At 40.1% G+C, this 27,391-nt stretch overlaps 1 protein-coding gene across 9 annotated transcripts in view; it reads left to right on the top strand.

The window, feature by feature from the left end:
• EYA1 (EYA transcriptional coactivator and phosphatase 1) overlaps nt 1-27,391 on the top strand; it is a 211,890-nt gene that overhangs the window by 86,056 nt on the left and 98,443 nt on the right. For 5 of the 9 annotated variants that reach the window (XM_036338508.1, XM_036338514.1, XM_036338513.1 and 2 more), the window contains 5 exons: nt 7,605-7,674; nt 7,988-8,133; nt 12,246-12,383; nt 25,879-25,961; nt 26,362-26,548. In XM_036338508.1, the coding sequence (XP_036194401.1) occupies nt 7,605-7,674; nt 7,988-8,133; nt 12,246-12,383; nt 25,879-25,961; nt 26,362-26,548 (624 nt within the window). The remainder of the gene's footprint in view (nt 1-7,604; nt 7,675-7,987; nt 8,134-12,245; nt 12,384-25,878; nt 25,962-26,361; nt 26,549-27,391) is intronic. The other 4 variants (XM_036338516.1, XM_036338515.1, XM_036338509.1 and 1 more) reach the window with 4 other exon arrangements.

Here is a 27,391-nt window from a genome sequence, read left to right as displayed (position 1 = left end):
ATAATGAATACATGAATGAATGAATGAATGAATGAATGAATGAATGAATGAATGCTCCTACTTTTTCCTCTGACTCAAAATGAGAGTAGTAATAGGCTTGTGAGCTTGAAGAGATAGAGATGATTGAAATAAATGCTGTGAGACTGGAGAAGCACAGTCTTCTTGGGAACATAGAGGAGGATTGACAGTAGAGTCAAAGGTCCAAAGATGGAACTAATGAGTGGACCCTTTATGGCAGAGCGGTTTTTCTTTATGAGGCTTAGCTGCCCAGAAAAGACATTGTCTTGATCCAAGGTTGAGGATTTTCCAGGTAGGGCATGAAGAGAAGAGGATTAAAATGACCAGTAAAAGAATGGTTTAAAGTACCATTAATTATTTTGCCCTGACTGGTGTGGCTCAGTTTGTTAAGCATTGTCCTATGCACCGAAACATCACCAGTTCTGAGTCAGGGCACACTCCCTGGTTGGGGTATGTGCTGGGAGCAACAGATCAATGTTTCTCTCTCTCCTCCCTTCTTCTCTTTCTTAAAAAAGTCAGTAAAAACATATATTTTAAAAATAGTAATTATTTATGAATCCAGGAGAAATAGAAAGAATGAAAAGGTAGGGACAATAAGTTGCAAGAAGATTAAAGATGGGGTCCTGCATTGATGAGGTTGGAGAATAGGTAACATGGGAACAAAACAATGAAAATTCTGGAAAGAGAGGGTATTCCTTCCTTAATCTCAAAACCAGTGAGGGTTCTACCACATGCTTCTGCAGCTGGTTCTCTGTGCTTCCCTTCCTCAGCCTTTGTCGCTACTTTTAGAATTAGTTTTCGTGGCCCTTCCTCCTCCTAAACTATAGCCTGTGAGAACAGGGGTTCTATTTGTCCTTTCACACTTATAGTCCCAGAGGCCAGCATGGAGTCAAGCACATGCGCGATGATCAGTAAATGTTTCTTAAGTAAACACCTGATTGGGTCACTGCTGTTGTGGAATGAAGAAAAAGGTCCAGGATGTGGTATTGTGCTTGATGGTTGACATAGAAGGCTAGAGTTGAGGGTTAGATAGAATGAGGAAAGGGTTGGATGCATAATCCAAGATAATGTTGGGTCTTGTCGGGACACAGTCAAAACACTACATTTTTGATAAACGCAAGGCAGTGTGTAGGAGATGGGTCACCATGGGAACGTTGTCACAAATCTCAGAGAAGGGAGGGTTTTATGGCTGAGCAGAAAAGCAATGGTTTGGAAGAAGCAGCAGTGAGGATACATTATCAGGCCTTTGTGGTATCTGGAATCTGAGAGAATGAGCAGCCTCTGCTTGGAAAAGATGTGCAGGAAAAGCATGGGCTTAGCTGGAGGCGGAGGGAGAGTTCGATGAGGAGACTGAGGAAGCTGCAGAGCATCTTGTTTTCCACACGTTGATTCTCTGATGGACACAGAGGGAAGGATCAGGTGAGCGAGGGGGTTGGATCAAGGCATAGGAAGCTTGGAGCACCATGGGGATGGACATTCTTTTTACATCCTTTACCTTTCTTTTCTTTCTTTCTCTTTTTTCTTCTCTTCTATCTTCCCTCTCCCCTCCCTTCTTTCCTTCCTTCTTTGAGTAAAGATGCAAAAATTATGGCATGCTGGAGTGGCTGTGAGCGGGACTTAGGGTTTATAAGAGAAAGGAGAGGCTGTTGAAAGCATTCTCTAAGTATTTAATGACAAGATGGCCTTTGCCTCTGCGATCACCACTCTTTATTTCCTCCTTCATGATGGCTTAAAAATTTACATCCTGACTATTGCGGGTGTCTTGAGGAAAAAAACTAGGATAAAGAAGAAATAGATCCATTCTGACATTGGTAATACCTATCTCTACATCTGACCTCCAAGGAACTCTAGCATCTTAAAGCATTAAAGAGGCAGGAGGCTCACTCTTCCAGAAAAATCACCAGATATCCTGGTGTGAGGAACTGGGGGAGAGGATTGGTTTTCCAAGGCACATGGCTAAATTAAAAATGGCAGGGTTGTTTATTAAGTTTTTAAGATATAGTGATGTTCTGGTCATTTACTATTTACGAATGAAAAGCAATATTTTAATGATTTAAATGTTAAGAACAATTGGGGTTGAAAATAATGTGTTTTTAAGGGATTGCAAAATGTCTTGCCTGCTGCTTCAGCCATTTCCATAAAGCCTAAATGTGTTATTAATTTGTTAAAGAAAATGCCAGCCAATGATATTACTCATACAAAGTTGACTTCTGGTGGTATTGGAACCTGGAAATAGAAACAGAAATGCTTCTAGAGGGGAAAAAAGTCACCGTGTGTGGCAAATATGTTTTTATTTTAATTTAAAAAAATGTTTGTGAAAAGATATAACTTTTGGGGTCTGATTCCTCCGTTCAATAATTACGTATTGAGCATCTACTATATGCCAGGTAATGTTACAGACAGTGGAAGAGAGCAGTAAAATAAATAGATAAGGTCCCTGCCCTCACGGAGCTTCCATTCTTGTGGGAGAGACAGACAGTAAATAGGAAAGTGATAGTGTAGGAACATAATGAAAAATGCTATGAAGAAAACAATAGCATACCAAAGAATACAGTGAAGAACAGATGGAGGGCTCATAGGGAAGGCCAGTCTAAGGAGAGGGCATCTGAGCAGAGATCTTAGTGACGTGAAGGAATAAGTTTGAGTCAGTCTAAATGTAATAGGAGGGTAACAGGGCTGGGAGATGGAGAGGTGGGCGTTGTGGTTGTCACATGATCTAATTTATGTTTTTAAGAGATCACTGCTTATTGTATGGAACATGCTCTATGGGACAAGAGTGGGCAGAGGGTAATGGAAGCGGGTTGTTAGCCTTTCCCTGGTCAGAAGGAAGAGGGCTGTGTTAGGCCACATCCTTCCTAGAAGAGCCACCAAGTCAGGATTAAATGTGCCAGGATTCTTTAGGGAAAAGGAGTGGAGGAGAGAGGGAAGGGAGGGGAGGCAGGGGGAGTGTCCATGTCCTGCCTGCCATTCTCTGGTGGCTGCCGTGTTGGCGATTTGGACAGTGGGAGTCAACAGGAAGAGAGAAGTTGCCAGATTTAGAAGATATTTTGAAGGCAGAGCTGACTTAATTTATAAAGAAAAAGGGTATGGGGGAAAGAGAAGAATCAAAACATACTTTTAGGCTTGGGATGGGATTGGCTGAGTAATGAGATGGGAGCTGCGAACGGAGAACTTGCTAATTTTGAAATTTCTATTGACCTCTTCAGTGGATTCTCAAGCTTGTGAATATTATTTATCTTGGGATCTTCCTACAATAAGATTTGGGGCGCTTCTTCAATTTATACATTAGAAGTAGGAAAAAGAATGGAAAGTAACACGAAGCAACTGTGCTAAACCAGAGAGGTATTAGTTGTCCGTAATTCCCAAGGCTCTTGCATGTGGAGCTTGGAGTTTGCTGATGGAAAGATAACCATTTTAGTTATTTTCATAGATGAGCTGTGAACATTCTTTTTTGTTTAGGTTATTCTAGTTCCATAAAATTAAAATTCATCTGAATTCGTAGATCACCGTTTTAAAGGGTGTTTTAAGCAATTAAGGGGATAAGATACTTGAGGCTTATGATGGAAGATGCTTGACTTCAGACCACACAGAGATGGCAGGGATTTGGATTCCGAGAAAACCCAAAAGATACAGCATTGGATATTCAATAATTTTCCGTCCATGTAAGTGAGGGAAGTAGCAACAAGACACTTGGGCAGCATTGCAGGTTCTTATTCACATTTACTTCACAAGAATACTATTTAGTCCAGTTTCTATTGCCAAAGAGATGAGTTAAGTTTATTGTGCATGTTTATAAAATTACTTTTAAAAATTTAACCATTTTTCAATGGTTTTTATGGTTTTAAAAATATCTGCTTTGCTCATGACCTAAATCTCACAATCTCATTGAACACATTGTTTATTTTTTTATTTTTAAATATATTTTTATTGATTGCAGAGAGAGGAAGGAAGAGGGAGAGAGAGACAGAAACATCCATGATGAGGGAAAATCATTGATCAGCTGCCTCCTGTACGCCCCACACTAGGATCAAGCCGACAACCTGTGCATGTGCCCTGACCTGGTTCATAGTTGATGCTCAACCACTGAGCCATGCCAGGTGGGCCAAGTATTGTTTATTGATTACTTACCACATGCCAGGCCCTATCATGTGCTGAGACAGAGTAAGTGGTCCTTGGTCCCAGGAACTCACGGTTAGCAGAGAAATCCAACATCTATAGGCTATATATGCTGACTGCGAGGCAATGTGTTGAGTGCTGCATTGCCATTGTTTATAGCATTTTAAGAAAGTAAAGAGAAGGCAGCCATTATCCTAGAGAGACAATGATGTGTTAGTCCCAACAGAGCGGTGAGTGTTAGTCAGGAGAGGAGAGAAGAGCATTGCGAGGCAGAGGGTCTGGTATAAAGAGCAGTTAAGATGACATGAAAATTCAGGGCACGGATGGGGCATCCTCACATCCAGGGAGGCTATGGAACACTAAGCCAGGGGAGGGTGGAAGCTTGCAGCTCTTCGTGTACTCTGCCAAGAATTTGGAATTTTTCCTAGGGATAATGTGAGCTCAGTGGACAGACTGCAGGCTGGAGAATGATCATGAAGTTTCCATTAAAGAAAGATCACTGTAGAGACAGTAGTGGGAGTGAGCGGGTGATGGCTGGGACTCAGGAACAGAAGTTAGGGGGCAGTTGTGGTTGTCCAGGTGAGACATACTGACAACCTGAACTGGGAAGGGAGAGAAGGGATGGAGGATGCAGGAAAGTCAACAGGCAATTTCTGGATTTGGGATAGGTGACTTGAGAGTCATGAAATAGAAGGGGAGGGGGGAAAATGAGATGATTTTGAGGTTTCTAGTCTCTATGTAGGCTGCCAAGAGATAGTATGTTTTGATGAAAAGAGTCAGGCTGGCGGAAATACTTTCTCATTTAGTCACTTGGATGTGTTACTTCATTTCTACCCCCAGATGTAAATGGGGGAAAAGAATCCTGCTTTTTAAGCATTTTGCTGAACAGAAGGTGATGCTGTCCATTAAGTGGAAGTAAAAATACAAAAGGAATGGCAAATTTGGGACAAAGATAGTGGTTATCTGGGTGTCTGAGAAAGTAAAAATATTACAGAAACACTGTATTATGCACTTTATGTTGATTATTTCATTTAGTCCTCACAACACTTCTACTGGTAGTATTATTGCCATCATTTTACGTGAGAACATATCAAGGCTGAGAGGGATCAAATCACTTGACTAAGACCACATAGAAGAGTCGGAACTTAAATCGGAGCTGAAATTAATTCTGATTCCAGAATGTGTTTAATTATCACACACTGCAGCCTCTCAAACCTCTTCTGTCGTGTGTACACACATAGACTGTGTTTAATCTAACTCAGAGCCTCATAGAACTTCTCATACCCTGCGTAATAACCCTGGTATCTTCTATTTTATTATTCTGTTTGAAACAAAACATTGCTGGGTGTAACCTATAAAGTTGAGTTTATGATCTTTTTATGGGTCCTGACTCACAATTTGAAAAACACAGGGATAGAGCTAGAAAAGAATAAAAAGGGGTTTCTGTGGTTTCCGTCGTCAGATGGCATTTGTGTAGTTTTTTTTGGTAATAATCTTATTTTTAAAAAATTTATCTGTAACTGTGATTGTGCAGGGACTCTGTGGGATAAATCTCCTTTGCCCTTGGCTTCTATTCAGGCTTAGAAAATGGGAATAGAAAAGGTTGTAGTCACAGGTGACCTTGGCAAGTGGTAGTCCCTTGTGGTCCTGGTGTTCTCTCACTAATCCCTCCCTTCTCTAAACTGCAATATTGAACTAACCCTCCCAAGGCTGTTTGTGTGCTCCCTCCCTGCCTGTGACAGGCAGAACTTGTCTTTGCACCTGTAGCACCTAGTCCAGTGATGGCGAACCTATGACACGCGTGTCAGAGGTGACATGCGAACTCATTTTTTTGGTTGATTTTTCTTTGTTAAATGGCATTTAAATATATAAAATAAATATCAAAAATATAAGTCTTTGTTTGACTATGGTTGCAAATATCAAAAAATTTCTGTATGTGACACGGCACCAGAGTTAAGTTAGGGTTTTTCAAAATGCTGACACGCCGAGCTCAAAAGGTTCGCCATCACTGACCTAGCCAATGCCTGGAACAAAGTGGTGCTCAACATGTGCCTGAGGACAGAGGGACATCAGTGGGCCAGCCAGCCATTTCTTCAGCGTGGACCCCGTCTTGGCCACAGTGACGGCCACAGGGTTGAAGTCTGGCAGCTAGAAGGAGGGGTGCCAGTCCAGATCTATTCTGTTGTCACTGGGTTGGGCCTACTGGCTTTCCAAGGAAAGGGGTAGTCATAGATTTTGAGATTCTAGTTCAATGCCACCAATGTTCTCCCGAACATGAGCTAGAAAATTACATTTGAGAGGCATAAATGTACTGATATGATGTTATGAACAATATATAAAACTTGAGAAGGGTTTTAATGAAGACTACAGTTAATAAATAATAGAACCTCTGAAGAGAGGAATTATTAGTGAAGAAGAAAATAAACATATTACATCTGGTGATAATTTACCCAAAGAATCAAAGAGTATACATTTTAGCCAGGCAGAGAATAGAGTTTGAGGGAAACTATATATACATACATTACATTATGTATATTATATACATTACATATATAATATGTATTATATATGTCTGTATGTATGTAATTAAACTGTATAGAGTTATATATGTACATAGACAGATAAATAGCCCTATGTATAGCGAAAGAAGCTGAAAACTAAGGTTTTAAGGCCTGCTGTTAGCAAAAATGGATTTGTGTTTCTTTTGTTCAGAGGAACATAAGAGAACATTTGATAGAAGAATTTAGTACATTTCTGAGATATAATGAATTAAATGTATGTGCTTTTTGGAAACAAAATTCTGCTTGAATGCTCCCTTTGAAAAAAAACAAACAAAAAAGCCACACACAGCTTTTTACTTGGACACTGAAGTTGAGCACCTATAACTAAGGCAAAGGAACACCCACCGCAGCCAAGAAAATACAGGCTCAGCTTGCAACTTGAGAAATTTAAGATAGTTATAGGAATGCATTTTCACTAAGAAATATTGCTAAATCAGTGCAGGCAAATGAGGACCTGTCCTATTTCTGCTCACTGGGGAGAAGATTAGACCGTGTTTCTTGGTAATCCGGTCCCAGGTGTGTGTTCCCGTTGAGCAGAAACAATAGGCCAGGTGACCTTCTGGGTCCTGCCCAGCCCTGAAATCCCACTTCACATCTCCCCTTTCAGCATCGTTCCAAACAGTAGCCAGGACTCCTTGTACCCTTCATGTTCTGCCACCAAAAAGCCCATCACAGCACGCTGGCAGGTGTTTAGAAGATTGTGACTATGTTTTCTAAGAGTTCATTTAAACTTAAAACCACTTCATCAGTTCCTATAGGTTTCTTAATATGGTTTTACTTTCTATTAGGTTGGCTCTATTTCTACAGGTTAGAAAATCTCTGTGGTCAGCCTACAGTTCAAACTATATCCCTGCTTGATACATATTTTGTCTTTTGCTCTGATTGTTGTGCATTTCTTGTTTTTTTCAGCAATTGGGAGCAGCAGCTTCAGCCCAAGACCCACTCACCAGTTCTCCCCACCACAGATCTATCCTTCCAAGTAAGATGTATTTTCTCTCCATAAGTAGCTTTTTCTGAGTAGTCTTGTACCTTATTTCCAGTCATGTCCTGTGCCCATGTTACATCTTAATTTAAACTCAAGTGCATTTCATAGAGACTTTAATGTATTTATGCAAATTTGTTTTGGGCCTCATTGGTGGAGACGGAGGTCTCTCAGCACTTTGTATCTTACATTTGAACTTGTACTTGCAGAGATAGTCTAACTGAAATTTGTGAAATGCTTGTGAATCGGTTTCCTTGCATGTTTCCATCTAATGCATGGGCTTTCATTTTCTGTCATTTCTGACAAATAGCAGAGCATACCCACATATTCTCCCTACCCCTTCCTCACAAACTATGGCTGCATATGGGCAAACACAGTTCACCACAGGAATGCAGCAAGCCACAGCCTACGCTACCTACCCACAGCCGGGACAGCCATACGGAATTTCCTCATATGGTGAGTAAGTCCGATTTTCCATTTAGGGGTGCCATTCTCGGGCGGGCATACCTGAGTGGCACGGAAAGACTGTCATCTTGGGCCACCTTAGAAAGCGCTGTCACCTTTGTGCCTACCCTCCTAATGCGATCGTTTCAGGTGAACATTGTGAGACCTGGGGGCTGCTTATATTGAGGTCAGAGGTGGCAACTAGATGGCGAGGGTCACAGGCCCTCTTGCTCTCATTTCCTTCTATTTATAGCCCCCTCTTCATTTGACATTTGAGCGCTTGGCTCTGGAATGCAAAGTATGTGGGTGCATATTTGCGATAAAACGTCTGTGAATGAAGTCTTTTGGGGTAAAGATTCATTTCCTATTTATCAGATGCCTGGCTACGATTAGGGAAGTACAAGCGGAATTCAACAAACCCTCGCTCTGAACTCGAGGGTGGTAGTGTGATCACGTTTCAGCCTTATCCACCGTTAGGAAAAGTGAGCTACACAGCTTGGCGCGGGCCGCGCGGGCCGTGCTTTAAAGAGGCAAATCAGGAAGCGGTTCAAGCTCACCTCCCGTTTGTTCCTCCTCACCTGCAGATTATCTGTATCTCCAGGTAATTTAGCTCCATTGTTACAGGGTCAATACCTGTACTTTAAAAATAAGTCAGGCAAAACCTCCCAAGTTTAGTTTTACAGAATCGTAGGATTTCAAAATACCCTTTTTTCAGTTGAATTGCAATTCTAATTTTAAACAAATTGCAACCCATTTGAATAGAAATGTATGAATTATTGGCATTTTATGAAGAAATACATAAAAACTTATCAAGAAAAAGTATTTAATTTTGGAGGAAAGAACTGGTAGAATAAGTAAGTCTGTGCTTATTGCAGAGGGTTATATTTTGTGATCAATATTCTAATTATGCGTCTGCTGCTATTGTTTTATAGTATTTTTTCTGTAGTATATTGAAAGAAATGTTTTTAAGCTTTTCATTAATAATTAGAAGGTAAATTACTTCATTTCTTTCATTTTTCTGTCTTTACCCCAAACCAAGGCAACCATATATAAATTTCTTATAAAATATCTAGAAATTGAAATCTAAATTATCTATATATAACTTCACCCTTTATAGTTCTATTTCAAAACTATCAGCACTGAATGTGATCTAGCTAAATGTTTTTAAACTAGACTTTAAAAAAAACAGCCATACAATGGACTTCCTAGAATTGTATTTCATTTCCATAACTTTGACTCAAGGTTTCTCAAAATAATATTAGCTATAAATCAAATTTATCTGTAATTTACTTTTTAACTATTCTTTTGCTGAGAGGATCTATGATTTGAATTGTGTAGCTTTAGTTCTATACTGTGAGTTAAGGATTCCCCAGTGTATATTCTCAGATTTTATTGTAAGCTGATTATTTGAAGTTTGTGTCTTTTCCAGTATTGACCATGCTAGCGTTCGGTAGACCTGCCAGCACTGTTGTGGGAAGGGACCATTCCTGGTACTGCTTGGGCTGCCTCTGACCATCTCCCTCCCATTCAGTTCAGTCATGGTAGGGCCCATTGCCACCATCTGGGCTGTGGTGTAGGGCCTCCTCCAGTTCCAAACCACTAGCAGATGTCCCTATTGTCTGAAACAGTTGTTCCTGGCGGGTGAGATGAGCAGAGTTTCTGCGATTAGAATCGGAACTAGTAGAGTAAGGATGGGAAGTTTAATATGACAGGTAGGGCTGGGAGGAGGTCAGAGCAAGGCTCCTTGTAAAGGGCTTTGACCCCTGGGCCTTCCATGCTTATAAATCTTCTTGGAAGGATTCTCAGTCCTTAGAAGTTTCCTGAACACCTTCTTTCTTCTCTTTTTGGGCCTTGACTACAAAGGGATGCCCCCAGTGCTTCTGACCAGGCATTCTATTTTTTCCTTGGGTCTGTGCATCAAGAAATATGGCAGCCCTCTCCCCATTGCTTGAGCACATAGTTCAGGGTTTTTAACTGCTGATAGTCAAGGTTCCAATGGTCTTAAAAGGTGTTCTCCAAGGATTTGCGCCCCCCTGACTTTTTACTGAGACCCTATAAGAAAAGATAGGCAAATCTTTTCATAGTTAGAACAATAGATCGGTGGGGAAGAAGAGCTCATGCTAGTCCTCACTAGACCTGCTTAGAGTTGATAAATGAGATGGATTTGCCAGTTTGTGGGTAGAAGCTACAGAGGTAGGTGTGGCTATGGGCCTTTCCTACCTCCTCCTGCTTTTCCTTACCTGTTTCTAACACAAAGATTCCTATCCCTCCAGGCTAACAGCAGAGGTGGTTCAGGTAGAGACTGGAAGCAGATCATTATAACCTTGATGGAGAGAGGAGGGGGGCGATCCCTATTGTGACAATATGGGAAGAGTGGGAGGTTCTAGAGCCATCACACCATAGAGCCATCCAGGGGTTATTTATACCTATGGGTTATTCATTGGTTAGTATTACTTATACCAGTGATGGCAAACCTTTTGACCTCGGTGTGTCAGCATTTTGAAAAACCCTAACTGAACTCTGGTGCCATGCCACATATATAAATTTTTTGGTATTTGCAACCATAGTAAAACAAAGACTTATATCTTTGATATTTATTTTATATATTTAAATGCCATTTAACAAAGAAAAATCAACCAAAAAAATGAGTTCGCGTGTCACCTCTGACACGTGTGTCATAGGTTCGCCATCACTGACCTATACAGAGAAAATCACATTTTTTAAAACGTTAAGGGTAAGACTTAAATGTCATGGCCATTATGAGGTTATTTAGTGATACTGCAGGAATTAGAGGAGGCTTTCTCTCAGCCAAGTGTCAGATTCTTCAACTGCCTCAGGAAAATTACCTAACTTCATTCTACTGATGCATTCTACCTGACTTCATTCCCCTAAAATGGAAATAAACAGTGAGGCTACTGTGTATTCTAGATCCCAAAGATTTGAGATATCATTTATCTGAAGTGCAAAGTAAAATTATTCAAAAATGTGAATTCCCTTGGCAGAAATGAAGGACAGTTGGGAACTTTCGTGACTGTCTTTAATTAGAATCCAGGGCTGAGCCTGTACAGCAATCCTGCCAGACCCAAGTCCTGAAACTAGGATGTGAAACTGAGGCTTTAGGAAGTACTTGGAGGCCACAAATACATTATTTCTATTACAATACCATAAACAGAATGTGTACTTTAGGCTATACTTGAACCAATTCTATTTGAATTGTAATAAGTACTTATGATGCCAGGTGGGTACTCAATTTATTGGGGTGATCACTTCATAAATTATGTAAATGTCTCTTCACTGGGTTGTATACCTAAAATTAATATAATATTATAAAACTATAATTGAAAAATTTAAAAATATTTTTAAGTATACAACTTAATAAAAAATTAAGTCAGTTGATCAGCAACCTTAAAAAATATATTTGAATAAATATTTGAAACTACAAGGGACAAAATGGGAACTACTGGGCAACTTCACTTGTTTATAAGTCACTCTGCTGTTCTACAGGATTTAGTTCTTAATATCCTGCTTTTTGTGTGCTTATTTCCTGCTAGGATCTGAATATTGGGAAGTTTTTCCCTTGTGCAGCTTATTCTGTACCCAAAATTGCCTCCTCTGACTTCAAAATAAGTGTGTACTAAAAACATCCTTGTGGTAAAAGAGTAAAGAAAGAAAATGCTATGAGGCTAGAGAATCTAATTACTTTTTAGAGGGCGGGGGGGGGGGGGGCGCGGATTTTGATTCTGACCATAATCAACATAGCAACTTTTGGAATACTTTAAAGTTTAGTTATGACCATTTCTTGATTATAGAGGAGAAAGATGATCTTAAACTCTTGTAAAACAATTAAACAAGTATAAAAGTGCTATCACTGGAGTTCCATTTCATAGAAAATGGAATTCAGAAAAACACTAAGAAAGAACAATGTGAGTAGGCATTCAAATCTGCAACAATCCAGTTTTTTAAATTGAAGTTATAGTTTAGGGTATTTCACTCTAAGCATATACACACTTGATTATTAAGATAATATTGGGAAACATTTGAGACAAACCGTTGTGGGAGTGTTTTTGCATATTTACCAGCTTTTGGAAATGAACAGATAGATAAGCTATCACTAACTGATTTAGGTGCATTGTGGGCAGGCATCAAGACTGAAGGTGGATTGTCACAGCCTCAGTCACCTGGCCAGACAGGCTTTCTCAGCTATGGCACCAGCTTCGGCACCCCTCAACCTGGACAGGCACCGTACAGCTACCAGATGCAAGGTCTGTATACACACTGACGTCGCCCCGTGTGAACCCTGTAGGCCAATAGGAACTTACTAAAGTGGAACTGAAGGTCTATGGAAGGAGTGGGTGATGGTGGGAAGGGGATTGCGCTTAGTGGCAAGGTACCTGATTGTACTTTTGCTCTTCACTCACCTATTCTCCAGGCCTAAATTTGCACATTTATAACATCAAGGGGTTAGACGGAACGATCTCCCTGCTTCTTTTCAAAAGGCTCCAGAATTCTTTGTGAACTCCAAGTTTTCTGCCCTTGCTTCTTGTGACATATGCTAAAAACTCTGGCTCTTGCTGTGGCCATCAACCTTTCTGAAAGGGCTTAGTTTTCACCCTGGCTGGTGTGGCACAAGACATTGGAGCATTGTCCCATACACCGAAAGGTAGCAGTTTGATTCCTGGTAAGGGCACGTACTCAGGTTGTGGGTTTGATCCTCGGTCTAGGCACTTGTGGGAGGCAACCAATTGATGTTTCTCTCTCACGTCAGTGTTTCTCTCTCTCTCTCTCCCTTCTCCTTAAATCAATTTTTTAAAAAGCAAAAGGACTACATTTTCTTTATTTTTATTACCACAGCTCTAGAAATAGAGTGTGTGATATGTGTTGTCTAAAATGACCTACCAAAACCCAAGAGACATGGAGAGCCACTAGTGCATCTTCAAAAGAGTGCCTGCAGTGACCAGTCCCTGGGTTCTGGTTTTGAAAGTGGAGACCAACCCAAGTGTCAGCACCTGTCTGCAGCCACTTGATTACCAGTCCAAAATGAGCTTACAGAAAATTTCAAGCACGTGCTTAGACATTTTTCCAGTTGGTTGCTAGTAAATCTTACGTTGATGAAATTAAATCTTAATTTTTAAGAAATGGGACTTGGACTCTCTGTGTCTTTTCTTTTCCCATTTCATTCTGTGAGTAATATTTGACCATTGTAATTTCCTGAATGTCAGGCCAGGAAGGATTAGGGTGAAAACTCGTCCTGCACCCCTGAGAGTTTGAGAAATCTTACACTTGGGAGTCATTTTTGATCTTTCTGTCCTCAGGCATATGCAGCAGAAACAGTTCTAAGAGGACTACCCAGCCATAAGGTATAATCATAGTGTTAGAATAGAGAGAAGAATAGCAGTGACAAAGGAAAAAAACAAACTCATTATTTTTTTAAAAAAAGAAATAAGGACATTTGTAGCATTGAATAGAGGATTGCGTTTCTACCCATGGGCTTCATTGCGTCTGGGCTTATTGGATATTGCATTAAAACCTTTTTGTGTTTTTGTGTGTCTCTTTGTTGAGTAGCATTTCTGGAGGGATTTTAGGACTCATTTTCTGTGACTGAGTTAATATTTCATATGGGTATTTCTATAATGACCCTTCACTTAATTTTAGATTATTGGACATAACATGATGGCCACATATCAAGCCAGGTAATATGCTATTAACTTGAAACTTAACTGCCCAGTGTGATGGTGTATAATTATATATTATAGATTCCTTATGGACAAATTTGGATAAATAGATTCTGTTTAATATGTATTTCTTAATTATTAAACACATGATGAGGAAGATCCACCGTTATTAAATGATTTTGTGTGCCCCTTTATAGGAGTCTGTTGAGGTAAGAGTGTCTTTTCAATACAACTTGTTTTAAATACAAAAATTTCTATAATTCCTAAGATTATTTTTATAAAATTTTCCAAACTCTTATTTTTAATTAATAACAGTGATTTTTTTACTGATATCGATCTCATCATGTACCAATACTAAAAGCTCATGAAGTAAAACCTGAGACTGGGAAATGGCATTCACCTTTGCTGCAAGATTGCTGGAAATTCCTCTTTCTGCTTTATCTCTTTTGTACATTTAGTGAAAGATCAGAAACTTAAGTTTAACTGAGAAAGACAAAATGTTTTTGTTTATAGACAACTGTAGAGTTCACCCCAAGGAAGAGAAATCTTTATTCGTTTTTGACATCTTCCTGCCCCCAGGGTCAGCCTCCATGTTTCTGGAAGAAGTTGTGTGGAGGTCCTCACACACCAGTGACAAACGCTATGCATATGAGTTAGCGGAATGGATGAGTGTGGATGGACCAAAGATGCCTGGAGACCCTGGGGTCAGCTGTACTGATGGTGTAGAGTGTTTTCAACGCTGCTGGCCAATCAGAGGGCATTGACAGTGAGAATGAAGCAGAGGGGGGGCATGGTGATGGTGGTGTGTCTGTGCACGCGTGCGTGTCTGTGTGTGTGTGTGTGTGTGTGTGTGTGTGTGCGCGCGCGCGCTTGTACTGGGGCAGGAAAACCACTTAGGAGAAACTGCTTCAGCCTTTGATTTATTGATCAGTTTCACAGAATATCTGCCCAGATTATCACAAGCAAGGCATATTCTCCTTTCATGTAAAGAGGCATCTGAGTTGACATCAAGCTTTAGTTATAATATTTTAAAACTGCAAGTTCTGGACCTCTTGCTGGTATCACCACCCACTTACCCCCACAGCACAGACTTATACTTCCCACCACCACCGAGGTTCAGTCATGTGAAGAAAATGAATTTTTGTTTAGCAGTCTGAGGTAAAGAAATGCAAAAGGTCTTCCCACACATACAACACACACAAACAATTAAAATTAAGTCACGTCACTTAACTGGTTAAGGGTTAAGCTTCCGCTTCGAAGCAAGCCCAGTTTCCCCTAATAACGTAGTTCTGTTGATTCCAGACATTTGCAGGTAGAGACCGTCTCTACTCATATTTCATCTCCGCTATCTAGTAGCATGTCTGAAATTTGCAGATGTTGTTCAAAGTGGAGAGGCCTCTGACACAATGACAGAAATTAAGATTCATAAGAACTCTCTTTCTCTTTGTTTGGAGGAATGAATTTGGACGTTAGCATAATACAAATCCCAATTAGCTCATTATTGTGGGTTATTCAAGTCGATCTTCCCTTGTGCCCATACTGGCAGGCAGAATGGAGCTGATGGTGCCCCCCCAGAATCGGTGGAGGTGAGAAAGCCTACCTGAGTGTTTTATTGCCCCAGAGTAGCATGATGGCGCGGGGCGCTCCCGTCCTTCTGCACCCCAGAGTAGCATGATGGCGCGGGACGCTCCTGTCGTTCTGCGCCCCAGAGTAGCATGATGGCGCGGGGCGCTCCCGTCGTTCTGCGCCCCAGAGTAGCATGATGGCGCGGGGCGCTCCTGTCGTTCTGCGCCAGGAAGGGGCCAGGACTCGCCGTGATGGACGGGAGGGGCCGCACAGGTGCACACGCCGCGGACCGGAGGCCTCTGGAAACTCCATTCTGTTTATTTTCCTAAGGCGCTGTTGCTCTCGCTTAGAGAAGGAAAGAACACATGGCAGCGCCCTCTTCGTATACAGCGCTGTTGGTCCTGTTAAAGAGGTCGGGGTCCAACACCAGTGAGGAGAGACAGTAAACTAAGGGCAGAGACTTGCTGACAGGGCTTGGAGGAGCGCACAACTCCGCAGCAGTCTGCGCCACACTTCTCTGGGGCCCGTGATGAAGGGGGAGCGAGCTAATAATCATAACCTAAAAAGGGACCCCACCCTCACTTCCTGTGGGCTGCCTCTCTATAGCTTTTCAAACAGATAGATGAAGTGTTTCCGTTTACCCGTCATTTAGAACCTCAAAAACTGCTTAGCAAAGTGCCCTGTTAACGTTTTTCATTAACTAGAGAAATGGCATTTTTCAAAAGGGACAATACCAAACTCCGAAATAAGAGGGTTTTAAGAAAATGTATATTACCCCTTTTTCATAATCTGCCCTGACAGAGCCTTTGAGATTTGCCCTTCCTGGCGTAAGATGCCGGTAGGCAGGCGCTACTATTGCAGCGCGCTCTGACGCCCACAATTGCTCTGCCACTCACGCCTATATTTTAGTTTGTGTCTTTTCTTGCATTCTAGGATTTTTTTTCTTGTTGATTTTTTAAAAGTCATATTCCCTTTCAGTTCTTTTAGCATCATCTGATATTTCAAATGACACGTGCTGAAAATTATACGGAAATCTTTTGCAATCCCATCATACCAATAATTGATTGGAGATTCATACCAATAATATTGTTTATATAAGTTTTTATTTAAAGTATGTAAATATAGATCAAGAAAGATCAATGTAAAGGCTTTGCAGTCTTTCTTACCGAAGTTAAAAATTCTCTTTAGAATAGAGAAACTGTTACTGGGGTGAAAAAGAAAACTTGGTCATTTAAAATTCTTCTCATAAGGAAGGGGGAAATGTTGGTCTTCAATAGCCCATCTTGCCTTTTGAGGCTTTTCCCCAGGGAGCTGTGCGAACTTCTGCCACATAGATCGCGCCCGATGATGGACACAGCCCATGGCGAGGAGGCCAGGGAGGGAGAGAAACGGGCTTCTGGGAAAATACACGAGGGCTAGATGGCCTCCTGCGTGCGCAGTGAGTGCTGGGAGACACTCTATGACCTGGGAAGCACCGACAGGCCCCAGCAGGTCCCAGCATTTTCCTGTTGGCTGGGACTGTGGTGTTTAATGGGAGTCCTTGTTCCCTGTGAAGTAGACCTTTGACCTACACATTACCTTCTTATTTTTTTAAGTTTTTTTGAAGTTACAGCGAGTCAACATTCTCTAGGTTAAGTCACACACAACACTTTGACGTAGCACTTTAAATCATGTTATAAATCAACATAGACTGCGTTCTTCTTCACTGTTAAAAAGTAGTAGGGATTTACTAGTGAGAGTTTTAAGGGGGTTGGTTAACTTTTAAACTACAGTTACTTTGCACCTACAGAACTGGTGACCCGCACAGGGTCTTCCAACAAGACTGTTTCTTGTTTGTTATGGTTGACGAGACCACCACCCTCTCTCTGTAGGGACCGCTGACAGTGACATGAAAACAGAATCTTTGTGATACACTCTCCCGGGGTGACTTTATATCATTTATTTTAAAAATTATTTACTAGCCTAAAAGACAGCTGCCATGATAGTTTTACTATAAATTTATTTACGAAATTTCTCAGATACCCTCGTCTCCACCCTTCGTGTGTCTGTGATGTTCATATAACCAAAAATGACTGCCACTTTTCCTAATCTATAACTCACTTTCCATGTAACTGAATCTGAAAATCTAAGAGGTAGAGTTGATGTAGTAGAATGGAAAACATTGACCTGGAAGTGGAGATAGTGCTCATTCCCTAACCAAGTGTCCTTGGACAAGGAAATCACCATTCTCTTTGCTTAAAAATGTGTTATAACTGTACTGTGAAAACGTAGGATGTTATTGCATGCTGAATTTGAAATCTTTCACATGTAAGCAACACTATTATCTTATGTTGACTGATATAACCATAATATGCTCATATCTGAACTAACAGAGTTAGTAGTCTGTACCTGTACCATAAGGTCAATGTTCTGTTAGGATGCCATGTAATATATGGATGTGAACTCCTTATACCATTTCTGGGGTCCAAGGTACTCATATCTGAGATCAGTGTGATTTTTATGAACTGCCTAAAATCCATGATGTTTGATCAGTTTAAATTTTTATTTGACTTAAAACTCTGATGGATTTTATTTTTGGAGATTCAGAAATATTTTAAATCTTTCCAGCAAATACTTCTAAGTCCTGCATTTAATTTCTTTACATAATTTAAATCTAAAGTAGGGATTATAATCTAGTTTTTTTTAAAGATAAGCCTTTATACACCTTCTACTTAAAAAAAAAAAAACCCAAACAGTAAAGTATGTGTCCTCTAGATAAAATCTGAGAAATAAGCTCAATTATTGTTTTATTGTTTTTCCTTTCCCTGTTCTTCTTTTTACTGAACAAATAAGGAAGTTGAGAGAATTTTTCTCTATGTCTATTGGTCTTTAAGTCACCCTTCCAAACTGCCTATTGTCGTCTCTCTCTCTCTCTCTCTCTCTCTCTCTCTCTCTCTCTCTCTCTCTCTCTCACACACACACACACACACACACACACACACACACACACTGTTATGAAAAGACTTCTTCCTATTCCTACCTCCAATTCTTTATGAAAGTCAATTCTCACTGGACTGTTCTGTCATTTAACACACTGGATTGAAATTTTCAAACACCAGCAAAAGAAGATATAATTATGAAGTGGACAGAGACCTGAGAACATCATTTGAATTCCTAGATCCAGCCTTGCTACATGCAGCTTCAGACTTTCCACATTTTATAAGCCAGTAAATTCCTTTTTTAAACTTAAAAAAGAAGAAGAAATTTTCAAACACTAGTTCTGTCTCTCACTTGAGCCTAGATGAAACCCTTCGAAGGCCTGAGGCAGATACGGTTTACCCTTCCCTGTGTGAGGCAGTGAGATCAATATACACAGAAATTTAGGAACTCTTGATCAGGATGAAAACAAGATGAATGAGCACTTGTTTAGTATTGTTCCAATGAAGAGATAAATTACATGGTATAAGTTATAACCGAACTGAAGAATAGTTGGAGAAAGCTTATTGGAAAGATGGGACTTGAACTAGGCCTTGAAGGAAGGGAAATGGGGACTAAGAGAGAGAAGCTTTAAGTTAGAGAAGCAAGAATAAGATGAGTTTCCAGGACAGCAGTCCCCATCCTGAACTAATCGAGTGGACTGTGAATGGGGAGCCTTGGGATATAGCATGGTCAGCATATTCCTCTCCCTGTACCAGCATCCCAAGCCTTCACCCCAAACTCCAACTCCAGACCCAGTGATATAAACATACATTGCATTTACAATAGCTCTTCCCGCCTCCCCCCATCTCCTCCAATCCTTAAAAGGAAAATGATAATCATAGTATTTCCTGTGTCCCAATGTGCTCACATTGCTGTATTCACCATATATATCCATTAAAGAATGCCATTTCTTACCTTGAACTGTTAATTCTTTCCTTAAACAAATGATTAGGAGACTTATCTTTTTCTGTGCACAGTTGTGTGTTTCTTTCCAATCTAACCGGGGGTTGTCATTTCATTCATGAGCAGCTCCATGTCAACACGTGTGGTGCCTATGTAGGTAATGCACACAGATATTTCTTTGTGTTGTCTTCATGAGTGTGTGTGTGAGTGTATGTGTGTGTGTGTTTACCTTTTCTCCAAGGGGTGGACTCATGACACCTGCTTCCTTCGGTCTCCAACACCCTCTCCAGTAGTGATTGTGGCTGTAAAGACTGCCAGTAGGTGCTGTCGACTGAATTAACTTGAAAAGTGTTTTTCGTAATATGATATAGTTCATCTGCTCTCAGAATGTAAACGTTCCTTGTTTTAAAAGAGGGCAATGAAATGAAAAATAAGTCTATCTCTTAGAGAAGTTCTAGCGAGAAAGATTTTTCCAGTGTTTTGTTCTGGAAATTAGTATCCCCCTTCCCTGCCAGAAAAGAAGTATGGCTGTGACTTTTCACAATAGCAAACTATTTAAACGGATAAGATGGATGCGATTTTTTTCCTTTTAACTAATGGGTAAGAAGGTACTCCCACAGCCACCCTGCTTGGAGCATAACTTAATTCAGACTCTACCAAGAATAATACTGGGTATTATTGGAGCTTTACTCGAACCCATCTCTCCCAGACACCTTAATTGAGAAATAATGGATTCTAAGTAGGGATTCTTTTCTATTTTGGGGAAGTTTCATGATATAATGTTTCATAAAATGTAAAGCACTTTATCATAAAATATTTCTGCTCTCTCTCTTTTTTTTTTTTTTTTACCTAGAGGTGACTTTTCATATAAAGTCATTTGTCTCTAGGAAGGAAAATATTTTTTTTTTAACTTAACCTAACCTTCTGTTTCCTTATGTACAAAATTAGAATGTGAATATTTCTTATAGTATCGAGTTGTGGAGATAAAGCATGTAAGAGAAGAACACACTCCTAACATATAGTAAGCATTCAATAGATGTTAATCGATTTTTAGTTTTACTATATTTTGTAGCCTGTGTATGTTTGTATGGGTTGTCTATAAATATCCAGTTGCTTATATAACCTCTAGGGCAGTGATGGTGAACCTATGACACGCGTGTCAGAGGTGACACACAAACTCATTTTTTTGGTTGATTTTTTTTGTTAAATGGCATTTAAATATATAAAATAAATATCAAAAATATAAGTCTTTGTTTTACTATGGTTTCAAATATCAAAAAATTTATATATATGACACGGCACCAGAGTTAAGTGAGGGTTTTTCAAAATGCTGGCACGCTGAGCTCAAAAGGTTCGCCATCACTGCTCTAGGGTTTCCTTTTAAACTATTTTTTTTGTTTGTTAATCCTCACCCAAGGATATTTTTTTCCCATTGTTTTTTAGAGAGTGGAAGGGAGGAAGGGAAGGGGAGAGAAGGAGAGAGAGAAAAAAAAACATTGATGTGAGAGACAAATCGATTGGTTGCCTCCCTCAAGCTCCCCAACCAGGGCCCAGGATTGAACCTAAAACCCAGGTGCATGCCCTTGACCAGGAATTGAATCTGTCACCCTTTGATGCTCGGGCCAATACTCTAACCATTGAACAACATCAGCCAGGGTTCTTTTTAGACTATTTGATAGTGAGAGGACTAATTAGATATAATTAGGATTAGATAATTTGTATTAATTGGTTAATCCATTGTTAATTAGTACAAATTAGCTTAAATACTGATTAGTAACTTATATATGTAAATATATATATAAGAAATACATATCACAGAGATAGAAATAATTGGTTGATTGATTGATTGACTTCGTAATCCAGGTTTAGGAGGCAAGGGGAGAAGACGGGAATGCAGAGGAGGTGTTTCTGAGGAAAGGGGTTTCCTGTCCATGCTGAATTGTGAAATGCTGAGGCCCATGAGAAATTAGCAGGATACCATGGGAAGGAGTGGCCTTAAGAGAACCGCGTGTTGCTTCACTAGTGTTGGAATGTGTATCTGGGTGGGCTGGGATTGGGGTTCCTGGGAAGAAACCAAAGAAGCCCAAGAGGTAAACTGGAGCCAGACCAGGGCTCGATAGGGAGGCCTGGTAAGGAGTTGGAATTTTATCCTGAGAGCAATAGGGAACCCTTGACTGTTACTTTGCTAAGCAGGGGAGTGAGAAGATGAGATATGCACATTAGAGAAAGTATGGCACTGCCTTTGTGGAGAATGAACTGGAGGGGCCAGAGGAGGGCAGGAAGCCAGGAAGGGAGGCTGTCACAGCTCTCCCCTCCGCCAGCTGCTGGTGGCCTGGACCAACTGTTAGCTGCTCTCTCTGCCTGCATCCTACACGAAGGCAGGCAGGCAGCCTGCAGATTGGATTCTGCTGGTGAAAAATCTGTATTGCCTGAGGCTGGTTCTCTCGTATGTACACCTCTCCCTGAGGTTGGATCCTTTGGAAGTTGCTTTGCCCCCTGGGCTGCTGAGTGCCATTAAATGCCTGCTCAGCATACTAAACGGAATGGAATCCAGCCCCCAGTTGGCCAGTAAATGAGTATAACTTATGTTGGATTCCAGCTAATGTGCAGGCTTGGAAGGAGCATGAAGTCTGGGCAGTCACTTGGGTGCCATTTGGAGTACTGAGCTGTGATTTACTTGGTCATATCTCGGTGGCCTGCATGTGCCAATATAGCTTCCATGGTCTTTTCCACCGTGTTCCAGGGAATAATTTACGGAATGAAAACATCCATTTTTAAAATATATTTTCTATATCTTGTTCATTTTCTTGGTGGATAGGGATTTTTGAGGTCAGTATTTATTGTTAGAAAATGTATAGTACAAATGAAAGTAGCAAGTCATAACCTAAAAATGTGGAGTTTAAACGCAAGTACAAGTCATAACTCAAAGTAATTTTTCCTATCAAATGTATAAAATAGTTAAAGTTTATTAAAAAGGCATTGATAGTCCCACTTCTATCCAAAAAAATGTTTTCAAGGAATTTTAAAAAGCTCTTTATAAGTTTGCTTTATAGATAATATATTAATTGCTCACTGATATGTAAAAACATGATGAGTCATACGCTCATGAGGTTCGATGCTTATAAAAACAAAACTAAACTGATGTTATCCTGGGAAGCCCTGTGAGGTCCAAGACTATGACTTAGTCATCTTTTTATCCCCATGTAATTGTCGCCATGAGCCCAGTGTTTAATACAATTAAGAAGTATGAGATCGCCACATGAAAATGAACATTGATAGGGGATCTTGTCTCCCGAGGCCCTGATGTTCATGGTGGCATTCATTTTAGCAGTGAGAGAGCTCTCTGCTTATCTTTGATGGGTGGGTGTGCTGGGAATTTTGAACAGTATTCATGAAAGATACAAATGAAAAAAAAAATCCTCCAATATGAGTCTGTGTGATAACTAAATTTAAAACAATCTTAGGAAGTATTTTCCCTTCTTAATTAAAATAACAAATCTTTAGACTGAGTTTTCAAAGTTCAGAGATGCTTGATAAGTAGGAAAACAATTTTAGATATGCAAAGAGATTAAGTCATGTTTATCTAGTTTAGGAAAGTAAAAAGAGAGAAAAGATACATAAATACAGTGGAGAATATTAGAAATGTTTGCTGGAATAAATAACAGTTCCTAACATTTGTTGAGACTGTAGATTATTGACTGTACTTTCCCAAACATTACCTCATTTGATCTGTTTGAGAAACCCTATGAAGTAGAGTTTTTGCCAGTAGGGAGATTATATCTTAGAGGGATTAGGTGATTTGTCCAAAATCCAAACAGCTCCTAAGTGATCAACTGGAAACTGTCTTCTGGCTCTTAAGCCAGCACTTAAATGTTCAGTAGCAAGTAAATAATTGGCATATTGTGGTTACTACATCATATCTGGGGCATCTGTGAATAGCTCATTCACATTGAGCTTTCTCATTGAACTGCCAGCACATTTATTGCGTGTACCGTCATTTGCCATAAAATTTTTATTTTTTAAAAAATGGTTTTTCTATTGACAGAAGCAACACAGCTCTGAGTAGAACATTTAAAAATATACATTGACTTTATGAATATTATGCAACCAATGATTGTACCTCTCCATAGATAACATTTCTGAGATTCCTGTGGTTTTTAAAAATGTCTTGTGCTTTTAGACACAGACGACAATGTGATGTTTTACCTGAGGGAAGGGAGTTAAGGGGGTAGTAAAAGGTAAAGGGGGTCAAATATATGGCGACAAAAGATGATGTAAGTTTGGGTGGTGGACACACAATGCAATATACAGATCATGTATCATAGAATTATACACTGAAATCTATATAATCATATTAACCAAGGACACCCTCAATAAATTTAATTAAAAAATTAAAGAAGTTTTATTCTTTTAAAAATATTTCCAATGAGATCACCAAAAATATTTTTGTTGTTTTAGTGTTTACTTTAGCAAAATAGTATGAGAAGTTTTCCCCACGTCATTGAATGTCATTATAATACCATTCAAATAGCTTCATAGTGTTCTGTTTTCTGGTTAACACCTATGACAAGCTTGGGGATGCTTTCTATGTTCCTTTCTTAGGAACAACACTGAAGAACGTCTTCACTATCTTTTTGCATAAATCCATATTTATTTCTTAGGGTAACTATCTGGCTATAAAATTCCTGGGTTAAATGGTATACAAAATTTCCTTTTTTAAATATTTTTATTGATTTCAGAGAGGAAAAGAGAGGGAGAGAGAGATAGAAACATTAATGATGAGAGAGAATCATTGATCGGCTGCCTCCTGCATGCCCCACACTGGGAATTGAGCCCGCAACCCGGGCATGTGCCCTAACCAGGAATCGAACCATGACCTCCTGGTTCATAGGTCAATGCTCAACCACTGAGCCACTCCAGCTGGGGCCAAAATTTCTTTTTCTTAAATATATGTTTTTATTGATTTTAGAGAGGAAGGGAGAAGCGGAGAAAGGGAAAGAGGGAGGGAAGGAGGGAGGGAGGGAAACATTGATCAGTTACCTCCTATATGCTTCCAGATCGGGGGCTGAATCCACAACCTGGGCCTGCGCCCTGATCAGGCATTGACCAGAGATCTTTCGGTGCACAAGATGATGCTCAGCCAACTGAGCCACACTGACCAAGGGCCCACATTTCTTAATCATTGACCAAATAGCTCACCAGAATGGGTTTACCTGTTTAAATTCCCATTTTGCAGTGTATAAATGCCCTCTTTTATGAAATTGCTTATCCCTGATCTTGTCATTTCCAAAATCTTTGTCAATATGATCTTGAAATTAGTATATTGTTGCTTTGCTGTATATTGTTGGAGGATAGGAAGTAAAGTGAGGGACAGAACTAAGATTGGCTCTTAAGTTTATATCCTGCACGTTGCTTACCATTTATTGTTGAACATGTGTAGACATTCAATACATAGAATGTTACCTAGCACATCCTATGTAATAAAAGCTGAATATGCTAAGTGTCCGGTCGTCCAGTTGGCCGTTCAACCAATCAAAGCATAATATGCTAATGATATGCTAATGCTGCTCAACCACTCACTATTACGTGCACTGACCACCAGGGGGCAGACAGTCGAGCAGTAGGCTAGCTTGCTGCTGGGGTCCAGCCAATCAGGACTGAGCGAGATGGGCCGGACACTCTCTGGAGCCCTCCTCTGGTCCCTCCCCTGCTGGCCCACCTCCCACATCGCTCCCCAGCTCCGATTGTGCACCGTTGGGGTCCCTTGGCCTGGTCTGCTCCCTCTTGCAATCCAGGACCCTTTGGGGGATGTCAGAAAGCTGGTTTCGGCCCGATGGCGGAACAACCAGTCACTATGATGTGCACGCTCAACACAGGAGCTGCCCCCTGGGGGTCAGTGCACTCCCACAGGGGGAGCACCACTCAGCCAGAAGCCAGGCTCACAGCTGGCGAGCACAGTGGTGGTGGCAGGAGCCTCTCCTGCCTCCATGGCAGTGTGACATCCCCCTAGGGCTCCTACATCCTGCGAGAGGGTGTAGGCCAGGCTGAGGGGCCCTTCAAGTACACAAATTTCGAGCACTGGGCCTCTAGTGTAATAATAAAGCATTGGTCATGTTCCTCTCTGACCTCTGTTTTATCAAATACTTCAAGTGCTACCTTTCATTCTTCTGTGAGATGAAATAGTCAGCTTTTTCATTGGGCCATTAGGATAAGTATAAGCACCTTAAGTTATTGGAAATAACAACATAGTTTTTGGGCTTGCAGGAACTCTAAGGTCACCTAATCTTGTTCCATCATTTTACTAAGAATACTTAATGTAAAATGGGGAAAATCCTGTTGTGTTTTGCTAATTGAAATGGAAAGCTCAGTGTCTAGTAGTTTTGCACAAATGTATAATTTCATCAATAGTTTACATGGCTTATTCATTCATCACAAATTTAAACCTCCTTACATTTTAGTTCTTTGTAATCTGGTAAAACTAAAATTGTCAACCATTTTAAGAAAATGCAGTTTTAGCCATGGCAATGGATTCTGGTTCTGAAGAGAAACCAAATACATTTGCAGTGAACTCCAATCCTGCTTTGTCTAAGTAATAATTTCCTGTAGGCATGTGATTCTACGAAGCTTAGTCAGCCTATTTCTTTTCATTTTGTTTCAGGTAGCAGTTTTACAACATCATCAGGATTATATACAGGAAATAATTCACTCACAAATTCCTCTGGATTTAACAGTTCACAGCAGGTAATTTTAAAAGCTAATTTAACTTCTGAAATTTTAAAAATGCACAGATGATTTCTTTATATGAAAAAAAAAAGATCTGTTTATAGGACACTATAAGTGAGAGCTTTTCTAAGCCTTTTAATAGTTTTTTTCTTCTTTTAATATCTCTTTAATAGTCTGACATGGTGCATTGTTTGGTTTTGGGGTTGGTTTAATTTTACTTAGTAATGCATCATGGCACATATAAGAAATGTGAAGAGTGTTCTGGTCTTACATAAAACTCATTTGTAAGTCTGAGCACTTCAGTCAACGGTGCTTTGTGTGTTCCTAAGTAAATTCAGAAACACAGATTTATTTGCAATATAAGAAATAAGCAGCCATACTTTCTGACAGATGATTCTTGCATGGTTTGATTTGCTAGGACTATCCGTCTTACCCCAGTTTCGGCCAGGGCCAGTACGCACAGTATTATAACAGCTCACCGTATCCAGCGCATTACATGACGAGCAGCAACACCAGCCCCACCACACCTTCGACAAATGCCACCTACCAGCTTCAAGAACCTCCATCTGGCATCACCAGCCAGGCAGTTACAGATCCCGCAGCAGGTAATTATGCTCATTTTGTTGGCTCTGCAGGCTGTATTTCTTGTGGTTTAAATGCATTTTTCTACTGTCATATATTCATGCAGTGGTTGCAGGGTTTTGGCAAATTTGGGCAAGCCTACAGACAAATCAAGCAGCATGAGCATGGCATTGGCTTTATACTAAAATATTTAAACAAATAAAAATAAAGCATGTGAACTTCAAAAGCACATGAAAAGATTTCATTTAATTATAAATATGCGATTTTCAAGACTTATATAGCTTTTTACATGCATGATTATAAATAGTTATAATCCTTAACTATAATTATAAGTAATTTGCTGACATTGAAAATGAAAATAAGTGCCATCACCTTGAATTTAATGTTGAAAAACATTAAATATTTAATGATGATAAAGAAATCAAATAGCATGAGAGGGCTGGTGATGGGAAAGTGATTCCCTGGCCGATCCTTTCCCACTCATGCAGGCTGTGAAATGGGTAGCAGTGTGCCTAAGGCATTTTCCATGCCTCTGCGCAGCCTTGATGGGCCTCCTCCTCCCGTGGAAGTTTTCCTGCTATGGTTTTGGTACTTCTTCATGCTCGCGTTAACACTGTTTTAACATGACCTCTCCTTTCATGGATTATGAGTGAGCTCTTACCGGCCAAGAGTCAGAGAGGGTTCTTCCTTTGCCTTTTATTCATGGAGCTGATGCCCACTGTGTTGCTACGAGTCAGGTGAAATGGTCTTATATGGAAAGACTCACTTTTATGATATTTTGATCAGAGGTTAATTCCGGGTGGTTATCCTATTCATAAAAAAAAAGTTTTAGGTAACAGATGCTAACTTAAATTTTGACTATTGGT

Source organism: Myotis myotis, unplaced genomic scaffold (assembly GCF_014108235.1).
Source record: "Myotis myotis isolate mMyoMyo1 unplaced genomic scaffold, mMyoMyo1.p scaffold_m19_p_16, whole genome shotgun sequence".
Taxonomy (NCBI): Eukaryota; Metazoa; Chordata; class Mammalia; order Chiroptera; family Vespertilionidae; genus Myotis; species Myotis myotis.
Note: the sequence above shows the minus strand (reverse complement) of the source record. Positions and strands in the feature narration are given on the sequence as shown.